Source organism: Ranitomeya imitator, chromosome 3 (genome assembly GCF_032444005.1).
Source record: "Ranitomeya imitator isolate aRanImi1 chromosome 3, aRanImi1.pri, whole genome shotgun sequence".
Lineage (NCBI taxonomy): Eukaryota > Metazoa > Chordata > Amphibia > Anura > Dendrobatidae > Ranitomeya > Ranitomeya imitator.
This window is the reverse complement of record NC_091284.1, coordinates 691,520,331-691,537,256: the sequence shown is the minus strand read 5'-3', so window position 1 is coordinate 691,537,256 and position 16,926 is coordinate 691,520,331. Positions and strand designations below refer to the sequence as shown.

The 16,926-nt window shown below is 43.8% G+C and overlaps 1 protein-coding gene across 2 annotated transcripts in view; it reads right to left on the bottom strand.

The window, feature by feature from the left end:
• LRP1 (LDL receptor related protein 1) overlaps positions 1-16,926 on the bottom strand; it is a 439,205-nt gene that overhangs the window by 168,382 nt on the left and 253,897 nt on the right. Inside the window, exons 19-24 of one of the 2 annotated variants that reach the window (XM_069758543.1) lie at positions 13,535-13,615; positions 11,574-11,624; positions 9,965-10,132; positions 9,674-9,856; positions 2,498-2,698; positions 1,501-1,746 (exon numbers count right to left, since the gene is read on the bottom strand). In XM_069758543.1, coding sequence (XP_069614644.1) covers positions 1,501-1,746; positions 2,498-2,698; positions 9,674-9,856; positions 9,965-10,132; positions 11,574-11,624; positions 13,535-13,615 — 930 coding nt within the window. The remainder of the gene's footprint in view (positions 1-1,500; positions 1,747-2,497; positions 2,699-9,673; positions 9,857-9,964; positions 10,133-11,573; positions 11,625-13,534; positions 13,616-16,926) is intronic. The other variant, XM_069758544.1, reaches the window with a different exon arrangement.

Below are 16,926 nucleotides of genomic sequence, written 5' to 3'. Positions count from 1 at the left end.
AATGTGAAAAAAAAAAAAAATGTAAAAGTTTAAATCACCCCCCTTTCGCGCCCAATCAAAATAAATCAATAAAAAAAACCTCAAATCTACACATATTTGGTATCACCACGTTCAGAATTGCCCGATCTATCAATAAAAAAAAAGCATTAACCTGATCGCTAAACTGCGTAACGAGAAAAAAATCGAAACGCCAGAATTAAGTTTTTTTGGTCGCCGCGACATTGCATTAAAATGCAATAACGGGAGATCAAAAGAACGTATCTGCACCGAATTGGAATCATTAAAAACGCCAGCTCGGCACGCAAAAAATAAGCCCTTATCCGACCCCAGATCATGAAAAATGGAGACGCTACGAGTATCGGAAAATGGCACAATTTTTTTTTTTTTAGCAAAGTTTGGAATTTTTTTTCACCACTTAGGTAAAAAATAACCTAGTCATGTTAGGTGTCTATGAACTCGTAATGACCTGGAGAATCATAATGGCAGGTCATTTTTAGCATTTAGTGAACCTAGCAAAAAAGCCAAGCAAAAAACAAGTGTGGGATTGCACTTTTTTTGCAATTTCACCTCACTTGGAATTTTTTTCCCGTTTTCTAGTACACGACATGGTAAAACCAATGACGTCGTTCAAAAGTACAACTCGTCCCGCAAAAAATAAGCCCTCACATGGCCAAATTGACGGAAAAATAAAAAAGTTATGGCTCTGGGAAGGAGGGGAGTGAAAAACGAACACGGAAAAACGAAAAATCTCACGGTCATGAAGGGGTTAAGGACAGGTTGCTCTAGAGGTTATTTGATTAGCCACTAAATAGTACTGCATTTGTCCAGCAGTGGCCACTGCAAGGAAAATACCTGACCGACTACAGCTCCCCCCAGCACCATCAGCTCTTTGACAGGGGTGCCAGGAGCAGGAACCTAAGTGATCACCCTCAGCTTTCTCTGCTTGATTGACAGTTCGCAGATGTACAGCTGTCAAGCCAGTAAGCTGTCAGTCAAACAGAGGAGGTGGGGCCAGGCGGGAAATAGAGCCAGTGAGGCACAAGTTTTCAAATTGCTCTGATCACACCCAAAGCACTTAAGCCTCATTTGCATATAAATTAAAACAGCGATTTTTCAGTCAGGGGTAAACAAATTGCTTTGGAAATTATGTGACTCAGTAGTTAGCACTGTTGGTTTGCAGCACCGGGATCCTGGGTTCAATTCCCACCAAAAACAACATCTGTAAGGAGTTTGTATGTTCTCCCCGTGTTTGCATAGGTTTCCTCCGGGTTCCTCCCACACTCCAAAGACATACTGATAGAAATTTTATACTGTGAGCCCCAGCAGGGGCAGAGATGATAATGCCTGTAAAGCACTGTGGAATATGAAGGTGCTATATAAGAAAAGCATTATAAATAAAAATACATTTGGATGACATTTGAGGGAGAGGGTGGATCGTTCAGACAAATTGCCTTTAAATATGTGTACGGTACCGGCCCAATCATTTACGTGTATACACACCTAGACTCTTGCAGGTATCATGGTCGGGCTCCAGGATCCAGCCATCGTAACAAGAGCACTTGACAGTAAACTTCTCCTGCTCACACTTCTGGCTGCAGCTAAGATGCTTGGGGCAGTAGTTATGGATCTGACAGGTCTTGTTATCAGGTCCGGTCTCCATCCCCAGTGGGCAGGAACACACGATGCCCTCACCAGGGGCCACCGTACAGTTGTGACTACATCCACCATTGTTTAAGGAGCATTGATCTGTTTAAGAGAGATGTGTGGGACAACAGAGGTTAAAACAGAGAACAGCAACTGGCGGACGTCTTCAGTATAAACAGTGTAATGTTAATTATGTGCCAGCTCCACATATGTGTGCTGTACAAAGGAAACAAGGAGACCTTAGGGTAGTGAAAAAGGCAAATTCTAGGTGTTGCTCGGCACCACTCGCTTCCGAGTTGCAGATGAGCCAAGCCGATGGCCATAGGCCACCACACAGGGAATTTAGCAAAAACTGAATTTTCCCAGCAGCTTGCCATAGATTTCAATCACTCTTTTGAAATCTTTAAAGAAGTTGCCCATTTAAAGAAGTACTGGGCAATAACACCATAATAACACCATAATTACTATTACTTTCTGAAGCCACTGCACTTCAGTGCCGTCTCACCGCCACTCAACAGAAATTTGTTGACAGAACTGGAGTGGTGAAATCCCGTTCTCAACACGTCACTTCTGCCACCAAGCATTGGATTCTGAGGTACTGCAGAAGTAGACTGCACGAGACCACCAAAGGCCACTGAAGGCCTTGGGCTTGAAGAAACCCTCGTGTGAGACTTTGATGAATGGTTCCTATATATTGCTATTGGATCTACAGTATATATTATACTTTCCAAGTGATGCCAATGGGTTGTACAATGTTAACTAGCATCTCTACATGCCTAATGTCCACATTTTATAGGCTCTGAATGACGAAAATGCAAGCAATAAAAGAACATCATCAGGAAAAGGGACTCACCACAAAGGTCTCCTTCATCAGAGTCATCTCCACAGTCATTGATGCCATCACACAGCTTTTCAGGAGGTAGGCAGATGGACGTATTTTGTGCACACGTGTGAGATGGAGGTTTACAGACCAGCATATCGCAGTTCTCTTCATCAGAATGATCCTCACAGTCGGTATCACCATCACACACCCAGGCTTTACTGATACACCGTGCTGTGGTAACAGAATACATATCAGTGCTATAAAACCCAGAAGAAAATTAACTGTTGCAAGGAGAAAAACATATAAAACACTGCTAAATCCAATAAAAAGGTTACATTAGGCAGGGACCCAAACACACAGGTTACCCCCTTGGGCAGGGACCCAACACACACGTTACCCCCTTGGGCAAGGACCCAAACACACAGGTTACACCCTTGGGCAGGGACCCAAACACACAGGTTACCCCCTTGGGCAGGGACCCAAACACACAGGTTACCCCCTTGGGCAGGGACCCAACACACAGGTTACCCCCTTGGGCAGGGACCCAAACACACAGGTTACACCCTTGGGCAGGGACCCAAACACACAGGTTATCCCCTTGGGCAGGGACCCAAAAACAAAGGTTACCCCCTTGGGCAGGGACCCTAACGCACAGGTTACCTCCTTGGGCAGGGACCCTAACACACAGGTTATCCTCTTGGGCAGGGACCCAAACACAAAGGTTACCCCTTGGGCAGGGACCTAAACACATAGGTTACCCCTTGGGCAGGGACCCAAACACACAGGTTACCACCTTGGGCAGGGACCCAAACACACAGGACACCTTGTGCAGGGACCTAACACACAGGTTACGTTGGGCAGGAACCCAACACACAGGTTGCCTTGGGCAGGGACCTGTTATGAACTGGTGATTCAGAACCACAATGGACCTAGTGATTAAGAGCACACAAGTGACCTGATAGTTACTAACATAGGACGAGCTCTGAGACGTGGGAACTCTGCTGACCGCAATCCCTAATCCTATCATACCACACTAGAGGTAGCCGTGGAGCGCTCCTGACCAGACCTAGGCGCCTCGGGCACAGCCTGAGAAACTAGCTAGCCCTGAAGACAGAAAAATAAGCCTACCTTGCCTCAGAGAAATTCCCCAAAGGAAAAGGCAGCCCCCCACATATAATGACTGTGAGTAAAGATGAAAATACAAACACAGAGATGAAATAGATTTTAGCAAAGTGAGGCCCGACTTACTGAATAGACCGAGGATAGGAAAGATAGCTTTGCGGTCAACACAAAAACCTACAAACAACCACGCAGAGGGCGCAAAAAGACCCTCCGCACCGACTAACGGTACGGAGGTGCTCCCTCTGCGTCTCAGAGCTTCCAGCAAGCAAGAAAAACCAATATAGCAAGCTGGACAGAAAATATAGCAAACAAAAGTAACACAAGCAAAACTTAGCTTATGCAGGGCAGACAGGCCACAAGAACGATCCAGGAGAAAGCAAGACCAATACTGGAACATTGACTGGAGGCCAGGAACAAAGAACTAGGTGGAGTTAAATAGAGCAGCACCTAACGACTTAACCTCGACACCTGAGGAAGGAAACTCAGAAGCCGCAGCCCCACTCACATCCACCAGAGGAAGCTCATAGACAGAACCAGCCGAAGTATCACTCATGACCACAGGAGGGAGATTGACCACAGAATTCACAACAGTACCCCCCCTTGAGGAGGGGTCACCGAACCCTCACCAGAGCCCCCAGGCCGACCAGGATGAGCCAAATGAAAGGCACGAACCAGATCGGCAGCATGAACATCAGAGGCAAAGACCCAGGAATTATCTTCCTGACCATAACCCTTCCACTTAACCAGGTACTGGAGTTTCCGTCTCGAAATACGAGAATCCAAAATCTTCTCCACTATATACTCCAACTCCCCCTCAACCAAAACCGGGGCAGGAGGATCAACGGATGGAACCACAGGTGCCACGTATCTCCGCAACAATGACCTATGGAATACGTTATGGATGGAAAAAGAAGCTGGAAGGGTCAAACGAAAAGACACAGGATTAAGAACCTCAGAAATCCTATACGGACCAATGAAACGAGGCTTAAACTTAGGAGAGGAAACTTTCATAGGAATATAGCGAGATGACAACCAAACCAAATCCCCAACACGAAGTCGGGGACCCACACAGCGCCTGCGGTTAGCGAAACGTTGAGCCTTCTCCTGGGACAATGTCAAATTGTCCACTACATGAGTCCAAATCTGCTGCAACCTATCCACCACAATATCCACACCAGGACAGTTAGAAGACTCAACCTGCCCTGAAGAGAAACGAGGATGGAAACCAGAATTGCAGAAAAACGGCGAAACCAAAGTAGCCGAGCTGGCCCGATTATTAAGGGCGAACTCAGCCAAAGGCAAAAAGGACACCCAATCATCCTGATCAGCAGAAACAAAACATCTCAGATATGTTTCCAAGGTCTGATTGGTTCGTTCAGTCTGGCCATTTGTCTGAGGATGGAAAGCCGAGGAAAAAGACAAATCAATGCCCATCCTAGCACAAAAGGCTCGCCAAAACCTCGAAACAAACTGGGAACCTCTGTCAGAAACGATGTTCTCCGGAATGCCATGTAAACGAACCACATGCTGGAAGAACAATGGCACCAAATCGGAGGAGGAAGGCAATTTAGACAAGGGTACCAAATGGACCATCTTAGAGAAGCGATCACAAACCACCCAAATGACCGACATTTTTTGAGAGATGGGGAGATCCGAAATAAAATCCATAGAGATATGTGTCCAGGGCCTCTTCGGGACTGGCAAGGGCAAAAGCAACCCACTGGCACGAGAACAGCAGGGCTTAGCCCGAGCACAAATCCCACAGGACTGCACAAACGAACGCACATCCCGCGACAGAGACGGCCACCAAAAGGATCTAGCCACCAAATCTCTGGTACCAAAGATTCCAGGGTGACCAGCCAACACCGAACAATGAACCTCAGAGATAACTCTACTCGTCCATTTATCAGGGACAAACAGTTTCTCCGCTGGGCAACGGTCAGGTCTATTAGCCTGAAATTTTTGCAGCACCCGCCGCAAATCAGGGGAGATGGCAGACAAAATCACCACCTCTTTGAGAATACCCGCCGGATCAGGCAAACCCGGAGAGTCGGGCACAAAACTCCTAGACAGGGCATCCGCCTTCACATTTTTAGAGCCCGGAAGGTACGAAACCACAAAGTCAAAACGGGAGAAAAACAGCGACCAACGAGCCTGTCTAGGATTCAACCGTTTGGCAGACTCGAGATAAGTCAGGTTCTTGTGATCAGTCAAGACCACCACGCGATGCTTAGCTCCTTCAAGCCAATGACGCCACTCCTCGAATGCCCACTTCATGGCCAGCAACTCTCGATTGCCAACATCATAATTACGCTCAGCAGGCGAAAACTTCCTGGAAAAGAAGGCACACGGTTTCATCACTGAGCCATCGGAACTTCTTTGCGACAAAACAGCCCCTGCTCCAATTTCAGAAGCATCCACCTCGACCTGGAACGGGAGCGAAACATCTGGCTGGCACAACACAGGGGCAGAAGAAAAACGACGCTTCAACTCCTGAAAAGCTTCCACAGCAGCAGAAGACCAATTGACCACATCAGCACCCTTCTTGGTTAAATCAGTCAACGGTTTAGCAATACTAGAAAAATTATTGATGAAGCGACGATAAAAATTAGCAAAGCCCAGGAACTTTTGCAGACTCTTCAGAGATGTTGGCTGAGTCCAATCATAAATGGCCTGAACTTTAACAGGGTCCATCTCGATAGTAGAAGGGGAAAAAATGAAACCCAAAAATGAAATCTTCTGAACACCAAAGAGACACTTTGACCCCTTCACAAACAAAGAATTCGCACGCAGGACCTGGAACCCCATTCTAACCTGCTTCACGTGCGACTCCCAATCATCCGAGAAGACCAAAATATCATCCAAGTATACAATCAGGAATTTATCCAGGTACTCTCGGAAGATGTCATGCATAAAGGACTGAAACACTGATGGAGCATTGGAAAACCCGAATGGCATAACCAGGTACTCAAAATGGCCCTCGGGCATATTAAATGCTGTTTTCCATTCATCGCCCTGTTTTATACGCACAAGATTATACGCACCACGAAGATCTATTTTGGTGAACCAACTAGCCCCCTTAATCCGAGCAAACAAATCAAACAGCAGCGGCAAGGGGTACTGAAATTTGACTGTGATTTTATTTAGAAGGCGGTAATCAATACAAGGTCTCAACGAACCATCCTTCTTGGCCACAAAAAAGAACCCTGCCCCCAATGGCGACGACGACGGGCGAATATGACCCTTCTCCAAGGATTCCTTTACGTAACTCCGCATAGCGGCGTGCTCAGGTACAGACAAATTAAACAGTCGACCTTTAGGAAACTTACTACCAGGAATCAAATCGATAGCACAATCACAATCCCTATGCGGAGGTAGGGCATTGGACTTGGGCTCATCAAATACATCCCGGTAATCTGACAAGAACTCTAGGACCTCAGAAGGGGTGGATGATGAAATAGACAGAAATGGAACATCACCATGTACCCCCTGACAACCCCAGCTGGACACAGACATTGATTTCCAATCCAATACTGGGTTATGGACTTGTAGCCATGGCAACCCCAACACGACCACATCATGCAGATTCTGCAAGACCAAAAAGCGAATATCCTCCCGATGCGCAGGAGCCACGCACATGGTCAGATGGGTCCAATACTGAGGCTTATTCTTGGCCAAAGGCGTAGCATCAATTCCTCTCAATGGAATAGGATGCTGCAAGGGCTCCAAGAAAAACCCACAACGCCTAGCAAACTCCAAGTCCATCAAATTCAGGGCAGCGCCTGAATCCACAAATGCCATGACAGAATAGGATGACAAAGAGCAGATCAAAGTAACGGACAAAAGAAATTTCGACTGTACCGTACCAATGGTGGCAGACCTAGCGAACCGCTTAGTGCGCTTAGGACAATCGGAGATAGCATGAGTGGAATCACCATAGTAAAAACACAGCCCATTCCGACGTCTGTGTTCTTGCCGTTCAGCTCTAGTCAAAGTCCTATTACATTGCATAGGCTCAGGTTTATGCTCAGATAATACCGCCAAATGGTGCACAGTTTTACGCTCACGTAAGCGTCGATCGATCTGAATGGCCAAAGACATAGACTCATTCAGACCAGCAGGCATAGGAAATCCCACCATGACATTCTTAAGGGCTTCAGAGAGACCCTTTCTGAAAATCGCTGCCAGAGCACATTCATTCCATTGAGTGAGCACAGACCACTTCCTAAACTTCTGACAATATATCTCAACCTCATCCTGACCCTGACACAGAGCCAGCAAGATTTTCTCTGCCTGATCCACTGAATTAGGTTCATCATAAAGTAACCCGTGCGCCAGAAAAAACGCATCAGTATCACATAATGCAGGATCTCCGGAGCAAGGGAAAATGCCCAGTCTTGAGGGTCGCCACGTAATAAAGAAATAATGATCTTTACTTGTTGAACTGGGTCACCAGTGGAGCGGGGTTTCAAAGCCAGAAATAGTTTACAATTATTTTTGAAATTCAGAAACTTAGCTCTATCTCCAGAAAATAACTCAGGAATAGGAATCTTAGGTTCTAACATAGGATTCTGAACCACTAAATCTTGAATGTTCTGTACACTTATAGCGAGATTATCCATCAAAGAGGACAGACCCTGAATGTCCATGTCTACACCTGTGTTCTGAACCACCCTGATGTAAAGGGGAAAAGAAAGACAAAACACAGTGCAAAGAAAAAAAAATGGTCTCAGAACTTCTCTTTTCCCTCTATTGAGAAGCATTAGTACTTTGGGCCTCCAGTACTGTTATGAACTGGTGATTCAGAACCACAATGGACCTAGTGATTAAGAGCACACAAGTGACCTGATAGTTACTAACATAGGACGAGCTCTGAGACGTGGGAACTCTGCTGACCGCAATCCCTAATCCTATCATACCACACTAGAGGTAGCCGTGGAGCGCTCCTGACCAGACCTAGGCGCCTCGGGCACAGCCTGAGAAACTAGCTAGCCCTGAAGACAGAAAAATAAGCCTACCTTGCCTCAGAGAAATTCCCCAAAGGAAAAGGCAGCCCCCCACATATAATGACTGTGAGTAAAGATGAAAATACAAACACAGAGATGAAATAGATTTTAGCAAAGTGAGGCCCGACTTACTGAATAGACCGAGGATAGGAAAGATAGCTTTGCGGTCAACACAAAAACCTACAAATAACCACGCAGAGGGCGCAAAAAGACCCTCCGCACCGACTAACGGTACGGAGGTGCTCCCTCTGCGTCTCAGAGCTTCCAGCAAGCAAGAAAAACCAATATAGCAAGCTGGACAGAAAATATAGCAAACAAAAGTAACACAAGCAAAACTTAGCTTATGCAGGGCAGACAGGCCACAAGAACGATCCAGGAGAAAGCAAGACCAATACTGGAACATTGACTGGAGGCCAGGAACAAAGAACTAGGTGGAGTTAAATAGAGCAGCACCTAACCACTTAACCTCGACACCTGAGGAAGGAAACTCAGAAGCCGCAGCCCCACTCACATCCACAAGAGGAAGCTCATAGACAGAACCAGCCGAAGTATCACTCATGACCACAGGAGGGAGCTTGACCACAGAATTCACAAAAGGGACCCAAAACACAGGTTACCTTGGGCAGAGACCCTATACCCAGGTTTACTTTAGACAGGGATTCAATACACAGGTTAATTTAGGCAGGGATTCAATACACAGGTTACGTTAGACAGGGACTTGAACAAGTTATCGTAGGAAGGGACCCAATACATAAGTTACCTTAGGCCATACCATTGGGGCCACTTCTGTCACAGACAAAAGAAGCAGGTGTATTGTGATGAGCTACTGGACTGTAAAGGGCCCATATAATGTTCTTGAAATGTACCCTCCTCTGTTTCGGCCCCTAACCTTATGTAATAAAATTACTAACATCATTCAAAAATATGCTTGGAAAAGTGTGGGGAAGATGAAAGTAGAAAGGGTGCATTTGAACAGACACGGAAGTAATTCCTCCAAAGGACCCTGCTAAAAACAAAGAACATGCACCAAGAAATTAGTTGCATCATATCAAGTGTCCGGCCTATCTCGTGTCCTCACCAGAGTCCTTGCAGCCAAACTTGACATTGGGGTCGCAAGCATGTGTCACGCCATCGCAGTTCTTCTCATCACTGGTATCCATACAATCTGTGTCTCCATCACAGCGCCAGCGGCTAGGGATGCACAGGCCATCCAGCCGGCACTGGAACTCATCTGTATGGCAGCCACCTGGGGGTCGAGTAGCTGGAAACATGGAGGAAAAAGGAGGAAAAGATAAGCATCACTTCTCTATCAGCTGTACTAACAATTATAGACAAATATGACATTTGAGCCACTTCTCCAACCTCTCACCTTGGTTGGTGCAGTTGGCATGTGTCTCGTCGCTGTAGTCCCCACAGTCATTGTCCCCATCACAGGTCCAGTGCTCTGGGATGCAGCGGCCACTGTTACATTTGAACTGGGTGCTGGAACAGGAGTGACTACAACCATCCTCATCACTGTTGTCTCCGCAGTCATTGTCTGAATAGAAAGAGAAATAGATAAATGGGCAAAAAAAAAATCAAAACAAAAGAAATCATATACAATCCTGCAGGTTCTCTGGAAATGGCCGAGATCAATAGTATGCATTATTAAAGCCATTATTGGCATAGTAATTGCAAGAATAATAGGAGGAAGTAGGAAAGTTATAGCTGCAAAGGAAGAAAAAAGTAAGAGTAAGCACAAACATCCAGGTAGAAGACCAACATGGCGCTGACGGCACTGCCCATGTACTTCACCTTTAGAGGACTATTCTGTAGACCCGCCAGGAACTTTTACTACAAGATACTCCTGGCTCTGTCTACATTGTGTATTGTTCAAACAGGTTATCAGACAAAGGTTTTTGCATCAGCGTCATAGGACTGCATTCTGCAGAACTCCAAAAATGGCAAAAACCACAACATTCTGCAGTATTCCAAAAATGGCAAAAAAAACAAAATATAGACAGAAAAACCAAGCAATTCATGTAGTAAAAAAATAAAGCTGTAGTAAAATGGAAGCAGAGCAGCATAGTCATTAACCAGATCAGAGACGTGATCAGTTTGGGGAGTCAGTGATCGGGTCAAATCAAGTGATTTAAATTAGCAAAGCTAAACCCAGCCCTAAACCTAACATAGAAGAAGAGGCAAAAAGTCTAATATCTACATTTAGGGAAAAAGAACACAGAAACTGCATAGATCATTACATGCACCATATGGAAAGGGGAGAATAATATAACTAAAATGGGCAGCAAGTGAGGTGGCTGTGCGATAGCTACACATGTTCTGTGTAAGCAGCAGCAAATAATAGCAAGCCATCCAGAAAACGTATTTTCTGTTTTTTGTTTTTTTTTTAATCATCTGGCAGTTTTTTTTTTTTTTGCTAAAGCAATTAGTCCCTAAGTGCACGACGCGCATGACATGCAAAAGTCCTTAGTACTCCGGTAAATGTGAAATCAAGCTCACTAATAGTGTCCCTAAACACATTTTATTATTTAAACTGCAGATTATCGATGCCATGTTAAGAATTATGACTACTAATTGTTTAACCTGTACCAAAAAAAATGTTTTTTTTTCCTAGAACCTATTATCAGACCCCAGAATCGGCAGAAGACTGGAGCGGATATACTGTACGCCATCAATGGACGCAGTATTGCTGGGACGTCAATTAACTGTAATAAGCTCTGAAGCTAATCAATGTCAAGTACCAAGAGAACGGTGGGACAAATTTAGCAGAAACTGCATCTATGTTGTAGAACTATTGGCGACTAAAATGTCATTACAACATACGAAAGAAGGATCTGCTTGTCTGATGAGCTTCTCAAGTCAAAAAGAAGTCAGGATTCTGACTCTGCTTTCTTAAAAAATATAGGGTGAGTAAAAGTGTTCCAGACATTGCTATATCCCTAGCTGGCGGGATGGTGCATGTTGACCTATGCACTAACCGGCAGACTTTGTACAGTTCTTTTCGTCAGAGCCATCCCCACAATCCTTTTCTGAAACAAAGAGAAACCAACCAAAGACAAAGACATTCGAGACATTAAAGACACAGAATAGAGGAAATCACAGACATAAAACATAATTACAGGTGACAAACATGAACTGCACAAAAATGAATGGACGGAGTCAATGATGGTTTAATCGAATGATCGGAGAAGTACAAGAGATCAGTGGGCTTCAAACACAACAATGAAATACGGTATATTACCCAGTTCTTATAATCAAAGAAAAATAGAAATGGCCTAAAATATAAACTGTATTTACTATAGAACAACATATTCACCTATCATAATAATATTGTCAGAATGTGGAGAGTATCCACGGCACTGTTGTGCGTATGTATCACCGCCTTGGTACATAAAAGATTACCATTGTGAAACGCTGCTGTGCCCTATAAGCCTGCTTCAGACTCTGGGTGCACTTAAACACAAGCTATGAAAATCCAAGCAGAGAAAAAGAAAAGAAAGTGCACTCACCGGTCTCTTGTGTAATAGTCCTTTATTCGAACATGTGCGGGCACACTTGGGGAGAACGTGGATAAAAAACGACGGCCGTTTCGCGCTACCGCGCTTCTACGGGTCACAAGCGCGGTAGCGGTAGCGCGAAACGGCCGTCGTTTTTTATACACGTTCTCTCCAAGTGTGCCCACACATGTTCGAATAAAGGACTATTACACAAGAGACCGGTGAGTGCACTTTCTTTTCTTTTTCTCTGCTTGGACTATCATAATAATATAGCTAGGATTTGCTAACACATGCTCCTAGATCAGAGCGTCAAACTCTGGTGGGCTGTTCTCCTGCAAGACGTTCTCCTGTACGAATTAACACCTGAACAGGAAGCTCCTTCTGGTGTTAGAAGTGGCAGAAGGGTTGTGAAAGTAAGTTATCAGGGGCATAGCGACTGTTATTAGTGGAATATCTGGCCAGTGTTGGTCAGTAACTGCAGCAATGTCACACATGGGCAAGACCCAAGGGTGACCACAGGCAGATGGAACAATGTAACAAGAACTGACCAACAGAAAGTCAAATAAAAAGGTTATTTTTTTAATTCATTGTTTATAGATCCCTTATATGTAAAGGTTTACATAAATGCTAACAAATTGATCTGCTTTAAATTAGTACACAGAAGTCGCCATATGGAATTTTTATGTATTCTATAGACTGAAGTCTACAGTTCTTCCTAACCTCTAGAATATTCAATACATAGCCGCTCGTAACTGCTGACACAAATGTAAAGCTCCATTTATCGGAAAAGGAGCAGCCAAAACCATGCCCCACGGCAGATTGTCCTTTACTGGAGATCTGCACTGACTGCAGGGGTAAGGTTATGTCATGAGCAAGTTACTTAAAGCTTCTAGTAGATTTACACATACATCATATCTTGTCCCGTAATTCTAGTAACGAGCCACTCTTTATTTTGCTCTCTTTTCTCCCAAACACCACTGCTGTTTTAACTGCCTAGATCAAACAAGCTTTAACTAGGCAGGTAAAACAGCAGTGCAAGCTAGATAGAGTAAATAAGTATATTACAAAAATTCATAATTTTGCAAAGGTGGATTAATAATTAAACAAAAGAAGTAATTATTCTTTATCTTTTTGAAAAAATGTATTGCAATATACCAAAAGCATCAAGAAGTAATGAACAACAAAACTCACACGGTGATTGCAATCTAAGTGCATAAATGTTTTATGCTAATTTACAAATGATTTATGCACCATTTAAAGAATGTTTTCCTATTACAATCAAGGAAGACTTAGCAGCATCTGCATAAGGTGGAACGTAAAAGAAAAGAAAGTCAATTTATTGATCGTCCTGTTACCCGTTAACTTCAGTGACATTTATGATGGAGACATCAGTCAAGTCAGATCCCATATTGAATAGTACTTTGTGGAAAATGATCACTTACCATTATCACAACGCCAATTTATGTTGATACATCGGCCATTGGTGCAGGTGAACTGAGTAAGAGGGAAACATGTCGGGTAGGCTGGTGGGGAAAAATTGAAAAGTTAAAATCATTTTCAAATCATTTAAATGAAACATTCAAAAGAAAAGTGAACATTTATGGGGGCAGCTCCAAAAGCTGCAATACTGCGATAGTATTGGGATCGTTGTTACTAGGTAGCCACAAGGGCTCTGGAGTCAGTGAGCCAAACCAGGCACTCAGACTTATCAATTTCCCTGACTTTCGACTCACACTCAATGACTCAGACTCTGACAACACGGCGTCTCTACTGAGCATGTACATACGGTAACATGCAGCACAGATTCATCTCAACTAAAAGCTGAGATCCTTAGATCGGGAACAGAACAGACATTAATGGGACATTTTATATCTTTCCCAAATTCTTATGAAAACATTAGCAGCACATCCTGCACTGAACTACTGAACTCAATTTATCATATATTTTAGGAGTCGGAGTCAGGCCGTTTTATACCGACTCCAACTCTGACTCCACCAAAATGGACACTGACTCAAGACTCCACAGCACTGGTAGCCACATGGCAAAAATAACAGGCCAAGCCCATCTTCTAGCACGCCTGGAAAACTAAAACCACAACAATACTTTGCCTATGGCAACAAGACTATGATATTCGATATTTTTACACTGACCGATAAGGATAAACTATATAACCAGATAAAGTTAAAACCCGAAACTACAAAGGCTCCAACTATATGAAAGATGTAATGATGCTCCATATTCCTGTCTGTCCTCTCAGATCAACAGAAATGAATAAACTGCCCAACCCAGAATAAAACCTAGGCCATGTATTATTGGGACATCACTCTCTGGAACTTAGGGGTCTCATGCACAATAAATAGTGGTTGGCAGATTGACTGTTTGACCGATCATTCTACCGGTAACCATATCTCCTATATACACAAGAGCAATTAATCATCAAGAACAAAAGGATTGGCAGTCCGAAAACGAACATGCTGGATCCTTATTTCACCTGGCATCATATGTTGAAAACAGAAAGGATGCCCCTTAGATAGTTGGCCCAGAACGCCAAAATTGGGTTCAGCCTCCATTAGCTTAATGTGTATTGGGGCTTTTCATTATCTCGATCAGACAGATATCAACCACTTACACATTCAGTTTAACATTGTCAGCAAATGTCTCCCTAGTCCTTTCCACAAGACATTATAACAATATCTCAATCAATATTCCCCTTGAGTGCACTTTGAGCCCCTTGGTAGAAACGTATGGTATGTTGTTGTGTGATTCTTGGAAACCACAAAGCAAACAAATAAAAGTTGCAGATTAAAACAATTTATGGAGCCTCAGAATGCGGGAAGTCTGAAACAAGTCACAGCGAGGTTTCCTCAGGAGACAGTGGTGTAAGAAAGATCTAATAAAGTTGCACTGTAGATGTCACAGATTAACACATCAAAGAGGATGGAGTGAAACTTGGGATGGCGGGCCAGGGGATGAGGAGATCTACAGAGAAAGCCAAAGCCCTACTACACTGTATTAGGCAAACTCCAAGGTATTTTGTAGGATGAAGGTGAACGACAAAGGCTGCAATAAAAACTAAAGCTCCATAATTAGATTCAATGCTATAATAAGTATCTATAAAACACTGTTACACAAGGCTTGTAAAGAAAGGGGTTGTCTAGGACTTGGACAACACCTTCTTAAATGCTGTAGACCACTGTGTATAATAGAAAAACCCTTAACCTCACTTCCTGCAGTGGCAATGCTACAACGAGTTCAGGAACAGGTCTCCCGGTACTTCAATGCATTGTTAGAGCATGTGAGCACTGCAGCCAATCTGAGGCCAATGATAGTTATTGTTATGTAGTCTTAAGGGACTCTGGGCACCTATCTGATCCCTTGAACTAGGGGTGCACTCTTCTATCCCCTTCCCCGGATTACTCCTGAAGGTGGAGACGCCAAGTTCTTGTAGCTATCTATGCTCCTAACTTAACCCTTACCTGATCCCTCCCCCACCCAGGTAGATGAGGGGCTGAAGTGTAGAGGAAAACACTAACCAGATAGATAGGGTTAACAGACAGGGATAAAAGAAAACTGCAATCATACAAATACACGTACAAATCAACAGAGTGGGAAACTGAGAAGGCATAGGAGTGAGAAGATAACGGAGAACACGCAAACAAACTCTACACAGCAATCTTCAGGAACTCTCCAACCGCCAACTCCTTCACCACCAAACCAGGAAGTAGGACTATCACTGGCAACTCACAAGTGTCAGAGGTAAGCATATATACCAGAGGGGAGTGGCCAACACAAAACAGCTGAGACAATTCAGGATGGAGAGCTCTAGTAGATCAACTGAACTGATTAACCCTTGCCATGACAGCAAGGAAACCTGAACTGTTTAGTAGGATGGTGAGGTAGCTCTTATAAGTGCAGGAGGCAGGAGCTCGTGTTACCAGAGGCTGCAATCTTCAGGCCCAATCTACTGCGATATCCCCTTGACAGTTATACAATGTGAGGGCTGCAGCCAAAGTTATAGGAACCCGATGCAAACAATGCTGGGAGGCAAGGGTTGTTTTTGTTTTTTTTTATTTTACAAGAGGAGCCTACCACATTTAAGAAGGGGGTATCCACTACCTGTGTTAAATAATAATGTGCATTTACACAGCGCTTATTTCGGAATTGTATGTACTCTTAGTGCAAAATATATGCTTTAAGATTTCCAATTTATTACACAGCTGAAACATAAGGGGGGCATCTGCGTTGGACCACTACTAGTTGTTCCATGTATCTCAAGATTATAAACTAATCACAATAAATATCACATATAAAAACCTCAACGATCGGCTGTGTAGGAAGATCTCAAAATATGAGTCTAAAACCTGTTGAGCGCCACCACAGGGGAAGTGTTACATAATGCCTATTAATTGATGGATAATCTGTGTAATCTAGGGACAATACTGTACAGAGGATCCCATCTATTACCTCAGAATTCTCATAAAGGATATATGAAGTCGACTATTTTTCTTTTTAGCTAGACAATGTCTTTAGTTATCAACCAATTATTGTGTCTTACAGAAAAGTTTAGTAAGCAAAAAGCAATGTTTTTGGTCAAGGCTGTTGTAAAGCTCGGCTCATGTACGCTTATGGAAGTGAGTGAGGCCAGTAATGTCATGTCTACAGATACCGGCCAGGTCATGTACATTATTGGCAGGTATCGTCCGTTTGTCCTATTAGCTACAATACGATAGATGCAAGATCCTAAATGTGTATGTGACTGGCAGGTATCGGGAAATGTGACTTCATCAGCCTCGCTCACCTTCAGATGTGAAATTGAGCGGAGATGGAGAACCCA